Source organism: Melanotaenia boesemani, chromosome 14 (genome assembly GCF_017639745.1).
Source record: "Melanotaenia boesemani isolate fMelBoe1 chromosome 14, fMelBoe1.pri, whole genome shotgun sequence".
Lineage (NCBI taxonomy): Eukaryota > Metazoa > Chordata > Actinopteri > Atheriniformes > Melanotaeniidae > Melanotaenia > Melanotaenia boesemani.
The window spans coordinates 8,906,718-8,919,431 of NC_055695.1; the positions used below are offsets into that span (position 1 = coordinate 8,906,718).

Below are 12,714 nucleotides of genomic sequence, written 5' to 3' on the forward strand. Positions count from 1 at the left end.
TCTGTCATGATGGGAATGTAAAGAATATATTTATATATATTTATAAATGTGTGTGTGTGTGTGTGTGTGTGTGAAAAATATATTAATTAATAATAGATATGATATGGTCAATCAGAAAGTGAAGTACTGCTAAGACAGAAGAAAAACAGTCCTTTTAAAATGTTCAAGAATTTTTTATAGATACACATAATACATTATTTTGATTGAAGAAGTTGCTTACAATCACATGTATTAATAAAGAAACTACACTTGTATCCTAAAAAAAGCATTAAAACATTTATTTATTTAGAAAGTCTTATCTTGTGAGTTGCAATGGTTTGAATGTTGTATGTTATTGTCTCCAAAAAGCATTTTTGCTTAGGTCTAATCCAAATGCTCTGCTGTCTCGGTATTAAAATCACAGAAAGAGCAGAGAATGAAATAGTACCTAAATCACTAAACTGAAAAAAAAACCCTGATAATTCATAAGCATCTGTTTTTGTGTAGCTTGTAATATTTGGAACCAAGGTCCAATATTTTCAGACATGGACAGATGTGTCCAAAGTTCAGTTTGATTAAGAGAGCTGTTGGCTCCCGTTTTAGTTACAACCACCACACTTTCTGAAATGTGCATCCCGAGTATCTTCTCCACTCATCAACATGACAATACTGCCACATTTTTGCATGTATGATTAATTTATTATACATGTTTCTTTGTAAGGTGATTCTTTCGTTGGGACCCTGTGGTTTAATGACATGAAGAGTTTGGGACAGCTGTGAGTTTAGCACTACAAAATCTGGCAAACAGATTTCAATGTAACACAAAGCTCCCAGATAATCCTCATTGGTCCATCCAAATCTCAGAGATGGGTCTTTTTTAAACTGAGTTATTTATTTTTATTCCTCTTTTTTTTCCTGTAAATTTATTGGGCCCCACTACACATCTAAGGATTGTGATGAATTAAGAGTGGCCTTGTAGTAAGTCAACGCTTATCTAACCTATCAGCACTTTCTCAGGACACCCAGTCAGTTGTAGTCTGTCTCTGCTTTGTCTGGGTAAGACTGAGCACAGCTGTGAAATAGGACATTTTCATTTTTTTAATGGGCAAAAGCTCTTAATCCATTTTAATGTAAAGAGAATTATGCGCTCAGAAGAGACTAATCGGCTACTCAAACATGAACATGGTTTGTTTCAAAACCGCACTGCCCGCCGGCTTTTCTTTAAACAAAATAGTTTTATATCTGATACCTTGCTTTAAAAATATATTTAATATCTTTTATGTTCACCAAGAAATTTTATAGACATATACATGAGATAGCTTCTTGTACCTAGTTTTTTTTTTAACCACAAAATTACTTTTCAGTCGTTTGAAAGAGATCATCTGTTGTAAAGTTTCACCTTTCGCTGAAGAATGATGAAGTGACACGGGGCTTCAAATCAATAAAAACCCTTTATTTTCTCCCTGTGGCAGAGAAATCAAATCGTGTCCGCTTGTTTATTTCATGGTCTGTTTCACCATGTGATAAATAACCATTAAGGTGTCAAAATTGCCACATACACATCATATACTGCATTTTTGTTCTTCACAATTCCTGTAAAAATACACCCCAGACCACACAGAAAGAGTTAGCAACCTTCATTTGTCATTTTATATTCAGAGGGTGATTGATGTGTGTTGTCATGGATTTGCATCCATTTGATCATCCCCAGCTGCTCTGTGTGGATTTAAAGCTTTAGTTTTCACAAGCTCTCTTTGCCTTTTTGACTCATAGTGACTCTTTATCCAGACAGATATGTATAAAACAAATCTTAAGGCCCTCCTCATTCAGTGTGCAGAAGCATTATACTGTAGAGCATCCTTTTCAGTTTACAAGACTAAAGATAAATGCAGCCAGAGATTGTCTGTTAAATCACCAGTGATGCACACTGAGTAGCGATGCTGATATAACATGTCAGGCAAGGAAAAAGTAATTGATATTTTTCAAAAACAAAATTAATCACCTGAGAAAAATAAGTAATTGATTTATTTGTTATATTCTTAAATGTTTTTTTTTTTTTTTAAATCTGCTTGTTTGTGTGTGTGTGTTGTGTAACACCAAACAACCATATTTCCTTTTGATTTGATGCTCTGTTGCTCATGAGTTACACTCATATCACAGCCTGAATGATGCTGGATGGCATTCAGTGTTTCCTCGACCCGCCAACAGCTTTGATTGACCAGAACAACACAGAAAGAGAAATCTAAGGGAATAGATGGACTGACATCTAAGAGTAGACTTCAGTCTGTACCTGTGTGTCACAAGTAAATCAAAGGATTTGTCTGTTTGTCACCTTTTTTAACAAGGATTCATCTGATCTTCTTTACACTCTGCAGATGAGTTGCCAAGACTCAAGGTTGGTTTTATCTTCTGTCACCTCCCTCAATCGCACATTGAAGCTGCCTGCTAAAGGCCACTGACGGTAACACCTATGAATGCTGATGCTAACATGCTCACAGAAAGAGGTACTGCACCAGTATTGTAACCTTATAAACACTTTAAAATAACAGTGAAAAATATGACAGTGTTTTTACTTAAAGATCATATCAAGCAAGTGGCCTAACACATTTATTAACACCCTTTTAATCTATGTGCTAGTTTGACATCCTAATGTAAGGATAATTACTGCCGTGAAGTAAAAGTTGGCATGGCAAAGCAGGTGAAGTGCATTAAATCAGCAGCAGTTTCTGTCAGGCTGCTGTTCAGCAGAAACCTGCATGTAAACATTTCTGTTTGCAATAAATCTATAAAACCTGGGCTTGCTCATTGCAGTAAATGGTTCAGATGGTTTGATGTCTCTGAAAGTCAGTTTTATGATTTGCTGCTATATAACATTGAATTAGGTCTGGAAGAATTTAGACATTGAGCATATCGATACTCTGGAATCAACGCTTCAATATTTGCCTGTCAAAATAATGGCTTTGATACTTTTTAAAATTTAGTAATACAAAACATGATGTTTGTTTTCACTTCTGAGAATTTTAGCCAATAAAATTACACGTGAAAACCAATCCTGGTCTATTCCTTCTGTGTCTTTCATGTCACATTATGGTAGCCTATCAGACATCATGATGATGATTATTATGCTCGCGTTAGTGATGATAATGTCTTTTGATATGTTTAATACGGGTTCTTGAGTACAATGTTCTTTCAGTTTAAGAAATTGCTGTAACTGTATATTAATTTGTGGTAATAATTTTCATTACCTAATTTTAAACTGTTTATTTTCATCCTTTTTTTAATTTAATTTGCTCATTGATATATTTAAACATTTTTATAATCATTCCTCTTTCGATTTCAACTTCAGCGAGACCATGAGTTTTTTTATTTGATCTTATTTGTTTTAAGTGGTTTTAGTGTGTTGGTTTCAGCTGTTCTTATGTCTGATGTTTTCCTTTGTTTTTATTTTTATATTTGTTTTTATTTGTACCCTGATTTACTTGTGTGCAGCACTTTGTTAAGCTGTGGTGGTTTTAAAGTACTTTATAAATAAAGTTGGTATGGTATGGTATGGTATGGTACATTTCTTTCAATGGTTTATGTTCATGAGTTTTATTTATATTTAATTTTGCCCTTGCAATAAGATATTAATGCACTCTGTAAAATTATGTAATGCTTCTCTGAGGGGCAAAAGTGTCTATGTTGCTATCTCTGAAAAAGTACTGTAAACTAATGGTATTGTATCAAAAGAAAAAAAAATGTTGGGCACTGACAAATGTTTGTGTTTTTCAAGCTATTCAACATTATTTTTCACAACATGTACCCTATGATTAACACTCTCTACAAGGTAGACCTACAAAAAAAAAAACACTTTACATGAGCAATGACAACAGAAAGGCTTGATGAAAAAAAAAAAAAAAAAAAAAAAATCAAACATCCTAAAAGTCCACCTGTACAAACATGACAAGGAGAAAAAAGTACTGAGAAGGTGTGGAAAGGCTGATGATCTGTAGCATAACTTATGTGAGACGTGTGGTGACAGTGGGACAGGATGGGCATGTGTGGGTGGTAGCTACTGGGTCATCATTGTCTCCATTGATGATGCAACAAAAGACAGAAGCAACCAAGTGGATTTTGAAGTGTGCAGGGATATATGGTCTGCTCAGATCCAGGCAAATATAACAAATCTGATCAGACAGCACAGAAAAATAAAGACCTAAAATATTCTGTGAAAGAACCCAAGGACTTTTTGAATATAAAGAAAGGCAATCCAGACTCAGGGGAGAAATGTCATCTGCAAATTATTTTGACAATATTAATATGCATGCCCCGAAAGAAACTCAAAAATGGGCTGTAACTTCTAAGCTACTCAGTTTGGATATGAACTTGAGATATCATGCAGGTTAATCTGTCCATCCCTCTGGCTACTGAATATTAAAAAGATGCCCCAAATTTGACTTTGCTGCTCCTAGAATGAAGAGGGAGGGGAATCTTTACCAAGCGGAGCCATCTGTGTTTGTAAACCGAACTGCTGGAGGTGATTAATGTGCTGTGTGCTCAAGGCAAAGACCAAGAGATTCAGCTCTGTCTTGCCTGGAGCATCCAGCTGTGCTGCCAACTGCCTCAGACCAACTGAGAAGCGTCTCCCTAAACGAGCACGGCGGCTGTTTGCACATTTGCACAGATATCCGATGTTCCCTGCTGCCTGCATGCAGCACAGAGGAGCAGTCAGCTGCATTGCTCTAACAGGTCACCGAGCAGCATGATTAGTGCTCCCATCGCTCTTCCACTACATTTGAGGCTCTTCTCTCTCAGTGCTCAGCCAGTATTCATGTAACTAAATGATACATTTCAAATCAGCAGTGACTCCTAACCAAAGCCTGCGGAACTAATGGAGTAAAGAGCAGCTCATTAAATACAAAGAAATGTTAAGTAGTTTTGTAGAGACAACTGATTGGCTTCAGTAAGAAAAATAAAGCAGGGAAATATGTTGGATGCTTCTTGTCTTTTTCAGTCAGCAGCTAAGTGAACACTCCACTCATTTTGTAAATGACTGAGCCACATTAATTTTTAAAATATATTCAGGTTTAAAAAGAAGAGCTTATTTCATTGTTTTAAAGTTAGAATCAATTAGATGATATGGTCCAGCAATTTAAGAACTTATCTGATATATTAGAAATTGATGTTTTTCTAATCTCTGGAACCCCTATGAGCCCCACAAAAAATAGCAATAAGATATTCTGCATTTTGGTGTGAGCACAACTTTCTGCATCTGGGTTTGATTTGATATCCAATGGGGTGTTTCAAAGGTCTATTAGCACATTTGTGTAGAATGCCACTTAAATGTGTCTTAAAATATGCATTTACATTGATTAATCTCTGATTTTTAATTAAACCATCATAATTGTGTGATCATCACATTAATTTAACCATTAAATATCAGTGCTTAATGGTAATATTGTACTGTAAATGAATTGAACAAAATTTTACAGTGAGATCTTTTCTTGGGAGGTGTGTAAACATGGATATGAAAACATTTTTTGTGTGATTTTAATGCATTGATTCACAACAAACAGCTCATACTGATTATTATCTGAGAGCATGAGCGGGCTGATTGTTTACTGAAGCTTTGGCAGTAAATCTTCTGCTCCTCCTCCAGGAATTCTAAACGCTTCAAGCTCTTAAGCATCTCATAAATTCGCACAGTGGGGATGTTTAACGATATTCGCAGGCAGTTGTCACATATTGTATTTCAGTCTGACATTTTCGAAAGTGGACATCATGAGGAGGTGATCATTACCTTATTGTCTCCGTTAGATGGCGCCGAAGAGGCTTCGTGGTCCCTCTGAGATTGTTGAATGGGATCCCAGCGTGATCTGGAACAGCGGCGGGAGGGGAGCACAGCACACAAGTTCTGGAGGTGGTTTATGCCAGAAGCGGTCTGCTGTCCGACTTACATCGACATTAACTCGTCTGCCCTGCTCGCGGAGCTTAGCATAACGTTCACAGTGCGTAATTACGCACGGCGAGGACGACGCGGTGTACTAATCGTGGAAACCCGCGAACAAAGGACGGGCAGGCTGGCTGGAGTACAGCAACTGAGTGGAAAGGAGTACCGTTGAAGGGGAAACGGGGGAATCTGGAGTCGGAAGTGATTTGTCTCTTTTCTTCCTTAGAAATGTAAGGCAACACCGAGATATCAGAAGGAAATAAGCGTTTTAAATAAATCAGAGAGGGAGAGAAAGGACAGAAAGAGTTCGTGAGTGGAAATTGTCCCAAAATCAGCATCCAGATCCTCGGAGCATGGGGTAAGTTGGAGAGCTGAAATTTTCGCATAATATGCGTCTGCTGTCTGGAAGTGTTAATTCAGGTTGGCAAACCCAAAATGATTTAAAAGTGAACTTTGTTGAGACTTCCGTTTCTTCTAAACATGTAGACGTGTTTGGTTCGGTTGGGGTGTTGCATGTTGGAGCAAAAGATAATAAGTTTGCACGTGACACTGTTCTGTTTTCTTTTATATTCCAATAGAGATCCCGACAGCGAGATCCTCTATGTGTGAACCACAGAGCCTGACCTAGTTTCCTCAAGTCTCGTGCCCGTTCAAACCTTAATGACAGAGTTGACCGCAAGAAGGTCGAAGTCAGATGTAGAAAACCGTGGCTACATTATATTTATCGCTTTGACTGATTAACTGGTACAAGGCCAGTTTGTTAAACAATGATAGCAATGTTTACAAACACACAACCACGCATATTACAGTAAACTAAATCGCTATTTTCTCTTCTGCTTTTATACACACACACACACACACACGAGCTCATGCATCCTGAGACGAAGACAGCTTGGACCACTTCCAGGCTGAGTGTTGTGCAAGGGGATTCTGCGTGGTTTTTTGTTGGGACGTTTATTTGTGACTCTCTGCACTCAGTGTCATTATCACTGGACTTGTTTGAGTGTCAAATTATATATGCAAGCCGCCAGCTTGTTTGAAACACACCTGAATCCTCCTTACACTATTATTATTATCACAGTCCCAGCTGTCAGTCTCCCACCTCTGGGCAATTTTATGATACTTTAAGTGTACAGCACCAGTGCCTTCAGTAATGGGGGTTTGTCCCATTTAACATACTAAAATTTACAGTTATCTTTAACTCCAACCCCATTATGATCTTATATTCTATTTGTACAAGTCTTCAAGTGACACTGTTGGAAGATTTGGTGTGTTAATTCTTAAATTGCACAGATATGCAACAGAATTGCCAGTTAACTTCCTTATTTACCACAAAATCCTAAAAAGGACAGTTGTAGAGAGGAATCGTTTGAATGCCACAAGTGATTCACACAAACTAATACTGTGTACACCCCACTAATAAACTACTTGTGATAGTCAGTGCCTACACCAAAAGCTTTAAATGGACTGTATCAGTTCAGTGGGCATCGATTTAATGCACCACAGTGGGAAAGTAAGCTTTTGTGTTTGGGATCCACATCACAGAGTGCAGAAAATGGTAAGATAGAGCTGCTTTAATGACATAAAAAAGGATTTTACTCACACACAGGTGCTTCTGTTATATGTGCAGCTTATTCTAAAGTTATTACCCTAATCAAGTAACTCCCTTACAACTTAAATATGGGATTTGATGCAAATCAGCTCTGATGTAGTGGACACGCTGTGGTTTTATGTAAAGGGATTACTGGCATCTGTTATTTAAAACCTGTTAAAACAATATGTTCATCTAATGTGAGTTTAAGAGGAGTAAGTGAACACATCATAGTGAACATCTGTAGTTGAGTTTGGAACGTTGGGGCAGAAGATGATTCACCAGTAGAAGTCTGTTTGGACAGAGAGCCATAATTACATACAGTCACTGAGTCTGTTATGTGGAAATCATGTGGCAAGTATGTAGAGGCACCACTCAAAAGTATTCTATTCAAATACATCAAAGGAACACTGTGGATGTGTTCTTTATCACTTCAGGGTTTTTCAAATTTTTAAGCACATCTGAACTAAATCCGATTGGTTTTTGACAAATTTTGTTACTTAAAGTGTGTGCTGTGCAACTGTTTGTGTGGAAAAGTTTTTGGATTGGTGGCAGGAATAAGTACCGAACCCCAGAAAACTTACATCATGAGGAATAACCTGACTGCAACATCTGAATAGTTCTACAGATGCACTGTTTCACCTTGTAACTTGGATCTTCTTTCTTCTGGTTCTGCTGCAGAGGAGTTGTCTGCGAGCTGTAAAATGTACCCGTTACACCGTGAGAGGTACCAACACACCATCGTCTTTGTGTTGTGGTTGTGCATGACAGGGATGGGCGATATGACAAGTTTTAGTAACCCAGGATCACTGTAACTGACACTTGAATCCTCCCTCAGCTTAAATTGGAAAACATTCCAATGACGGAGGTATTTATTCAGAATTTATTAATAAGTGTGACAAATTTAGACACTATTTGCCCCCGCAAAAAGAGAGAAAAAAAGGCAAGTGTAGAAATAACGTAATACTATTACAGAGATTGATGAAATGATTTTTAAATGGGACAGCTATTAGTGGAAATGCTAAAATGGCATCATGAAACTGAGAAGGATCTGAGCATTAATGTATTTGGTCTTTGTTTGATTTTTCTGAAATTCAAACATAAGGTATTGATACATGAAAATGAATCGGCCCATCCCTACTTTATGAAATATTCAGTTCCCTTTGAATAGAATCCATCATTTTTCATCCCTGTGATGTTAATCCCTCTCCGAGTATCTGTGGAAACTGCATCTAACTGTTGTTCTACAGACTGGAGGCTTCATGCTTGTCATGGTGTGCAGATTGTTGTCAACACGTTGTGTAGCTCCTGCTGTCATCGCTTCGTGTCCTTTTTATCGTGTCGTCCTGCTGTCACTCACTTCACTGCAGCTCAGCTGCTCCATATACTGCTTGATTTTTTTTAAGTGTTTATCAGTGCATCATGATCTACAACAGGGGTAGCCAACGTTGGTCTTCGAGGGACCCAATCAGGCAGGTTTTCCAGATTTCCGTGCTCCAACACACCTGACTTAAACTAAGGAGTCATTGTGGAGATCCCTATAGGCTGTTGGATCCATTTAATTTGAGTCAGGTGTGCTGGAGCAGGGAAATTTGGAAAACTTGCCGGATTGGGGCCCTCAAGGACCAACGTTGGCTACCTCTGATCTACAAGCTCTCAGCTTTTGCATGTCAGACCTTATTGTTTAAAATAACTAAAGCTGTATGACATATATTGCACTGTGCAAATGTAGTCCTTCTCTCTGATGTGCTGTGAGTTGAAAATATAACATCATCAAATGGAAATCCATACATGTGCCTGAGCTGATATAAGTGAAGCCTTTTTATCTAAAGATGATGCTCACTGTAAAACGCATTTTTTAAATAGTTCAGGGGTTGATACCAGATGTTATCATTAAGTGAGGAGAAGTGTGTCTGTTTCTGGCTGCTGATCAGGTGACCAAACACAGCTCTGTTTGCTGACTGAACACAGTCTGCACTGCAGAAACCCACAGACTCACCAGAGGATTACTGACAAATACTGAGCTCAGTTCAGATCTGCCCCTGAGAGTCAGTTTAGAGCTGCAACAATCTGTCAATCAACAGTATATTAATCACTTTTTTTTCATAATTTATTTTATAGTTGAATAATCTGTTAAATGAAAATGACAAGTGTGGGTGGCAGGTGTCAGTGTGACAAATAGGAATCTATGTAGCATTTTCTTTGACATTTAAGACTACAAATTGAGCATCTTTGTGTTTTTGGACTGTTTGGTTGAATGAAAGAAACTGTCTGAATACATTTCTGATATTTTATAGAGAAATTAAAAAAAATAATCTGCCACTAAATTGATAATGCGTGTTGAAGCTGTATTGGGTTTGTAAAGTTCAAAAATATATATTTCAACCTAATTTCACCAACAGTTTGTTTAACCTCAATATGATCACATCAAAGCTTCAAAATAAGCTGTTTTACAGGAAACTTAATGCTGTTACTTGTGCTTGATGAACAGTGGTGCACAAAACTGCCTTAAAACCCCATACATACATACATACATAAATACATACATGCATACATACATGCATACATACATACATACATACATACATACATACATACATACATACATACATACATACATGTGTACATAAGGGCTGTGCATCTTCGCTGGTCCCATGATTCGATAATGATTATCTTGTCAACGATTCGATTCAGCAATGCTTCACTATGTGTTGCATCTTCAGTTTTCTTTATTACTGCACATTGTGACTTTCTTCATCAACGAATACAAGCAGTCAAATAATTATGGACTCCCTATTTGTTAATAATTGTTTTAGAAATCATTCCTGAGTGTCCTGACATTGACAAACATCATAAACATGTAAACCAGGATGTTTTTTTCAACTTCATTATTGAGCTGTATTCTTCCATTGCCTGAAAATCAAGAAACATTACTATACTTTGACACTTTTTTTTTTAAATTTCTTTGTTCATGCTATTTTCTCAGCATTAAAATAGTTTAGCATTCTAACATTTACTATCTGGAACCCACTGGACCATATGGACCACAGTAACAAATGTTTGCATGCAAGGAGAATAAGTTGACTTCTGAGTATCAGAAACAGCAGCAACACAGCAGCAGCTCATATCAAGCATTAGTTTTTTTGAAACACCAAATAAATAGACCAAGTATTTTTGTGCAGTTGAGTATTACATTTGCAGTTCAGTCTGTTGTTGAGCCAAATTCTCAGAAGTCCCCAGCTCTTTTATAACCAGCTGGAGCCTGTTCTGGGTTGAGACACGTGGGTGTGTCAGAGCTACATCAGGCAGTGACATTCACTAAAAACAGTTAATATAATAACTGGTTGGAAACCAATCTCCTTAACTTAGAAATGCACATCTGGTTGCTGTTAAGTCGCCTGTTTCGCTGCAGTCATAGCACTCAACATAATTAAACTGAACTCATATGAGACGAGAGGAATATTTCTATCAATATGATGTAATTTACAGCTGAAATGTGTTAACTACGTCTGCAGCACAGAGGACATCTAAACCTGCCTTTCAGTGTGAATGTAAACACTTAATCTGCATCATTATATGTTAAAAACTGTTGAGTATCTGTGTCCTCCCACAGGCCAAGGAGAAGCCAGCTGCTCTGTGCAGAGAAGCTTTTTAATTGCTGTTTAGGAAACATGCACAGTAGGATGATTAACCCATCATCTTGGCTCACTCTGTCTGTTCTTTTCATTTCAGCTTACTTTTTGGCGTGAAAGTGTATAGCATCAGAGAGATCAGCCTTGTCTTTGTCTCTGTCTCTCTTTCTGACCTTCAGCCTGTATTCACTGAATGCTTTGCCTTTGTCTCACCTTCACAATTCACGACAGCCACAAGTTATCAGTCTAACTCCTGCAAGAGGAGCTGACCTTCAGACAAATGCAGCATTTCTCTTTTTTATAGCAACCAATGCTAACTTTTTGGGGCGTTTTTCCTTCTGGTTTGCTTGTTAAACTTGAATCAGAAAAGCAAAGAGCTGCTTTACGAGTTTTTCTTCATCTTCCAAACAAAGAAAAACTTGCAAATTCCTTCAACAAATCTTCATTTGAGCCAGAGTAGGACTCATGGCCTATATTTGCTTGCAGATATGTAGGCTTGTTGAGCAACAGCATGAGTTGGCGTTTCCCTTCACTGAGCTATTTTGGTATGTAGTTGTAAAGTGTCATGTTGCCTGACTGTTCCAGAAGGTGGACACGAGGCTCTGAGCCTCTCAGAGGTGAGAGAAAGTAGACCCTTAAAGAAGAAGAGCTGTCAGAGGAGCAAAGATGAACAGCAGAAAGGAAAAGCAACAACACTAAACTGCTTTGGAAAGCCTGCCGGCCCCCGAGAGTGTAAAGCCACACCCTGAAAAATACTTAACACACACAGATAGTCAAAAAATAATGTCCAGCTGCATCTATTTAGACTGACTTTAGCCATATTCAGATGGTTGCAGAGAGTAGGACAAACTTCTCTGTGTTGTTCATGGGTAAAAACCTACTGGTTTACAGTAATCATTACAAAGTTGGACAACACTGTCCCACAGCAGCTTCACATCCTCTAAACTGTACATTTGGCTTCTCTCAGTTGGACAGTCATTGAAAATGAATCAAGTAATGAGTTTTAAGTTTTTGCTGTGGCGACTCAAAAGTAAAAAAGAAAAAAGGAACAAAAGAATAATCAGACATGAAAATCCCTCACCTTATGGCGAAGTTGGCCCTTTTTTAATCCAAAATAGGTGACCCACGTGAATCGTGTAGATCCAATCAAAACCTATTTTAAAGGGGGGTAATGGATGGGACATGGAGTTATACCAGAAATATTTTTATTAGGACTTTGGTTCTATACACGATAGCGATGCAGAGCCATAGTGAGCTGTGAACGTGTGCATGCTCCTGAAGGGAGCCTTGAATTCATCTAGACATTCCCGTATTAGCACTACAGCACTGAAATATCGGCATGAATGTGGAGAAGAATACTGCTACCTGATTGGTTTGAGCTGACCACAGTGCTCGAGAGCTGACCTGAGGGCAGACGACATTTAAGACTGATTTGCCGATTTGGAGACCGGCTTGAGAGGCTAAAGGTGACATTGACTGATGCAAGCTTTTAGCTTTTCGTGACTACAGTTGCTAGCTACATTATAGATTCTAAATGAACAAATTAACGTTCGGTTACGTAAGCAAATTTTCATAATTTCCCT

General features: G+C 37.9%; 1 protein-coding gene across 2 annotated transcripts in view; it reads left to right on the top strand.

Moving 5' to 3' along the window:
- Positions 1-5,837: 5,837 nt before the first annotated feature.
- Positions 5,838-12,714, top strand: part of homer3b (homer scaffold protein 3b) — a 55,467-nt gene continuing 48,590 nt past the window's right edge. The window contains exons 1-2 of one of the 2 annotated variants that reach the window (XM_042005915.1): positions 5,838-6,266; positions 8,181-8,226. In XM_042005915.1, coding sequence (XP_041861849.1) covers positions 8,204-8,226 — 23 coding nt within the window. In that variant the 5' untranslated portion in view covers positions 5,838-6,266; positions 8,181-8,203. The remainder of the gene's footprint in view (positions 6,267-8,180; positions 8,227-12,714) is intronic. The other variant, XM_042005916.1, reaches the window with a different exon arrangement.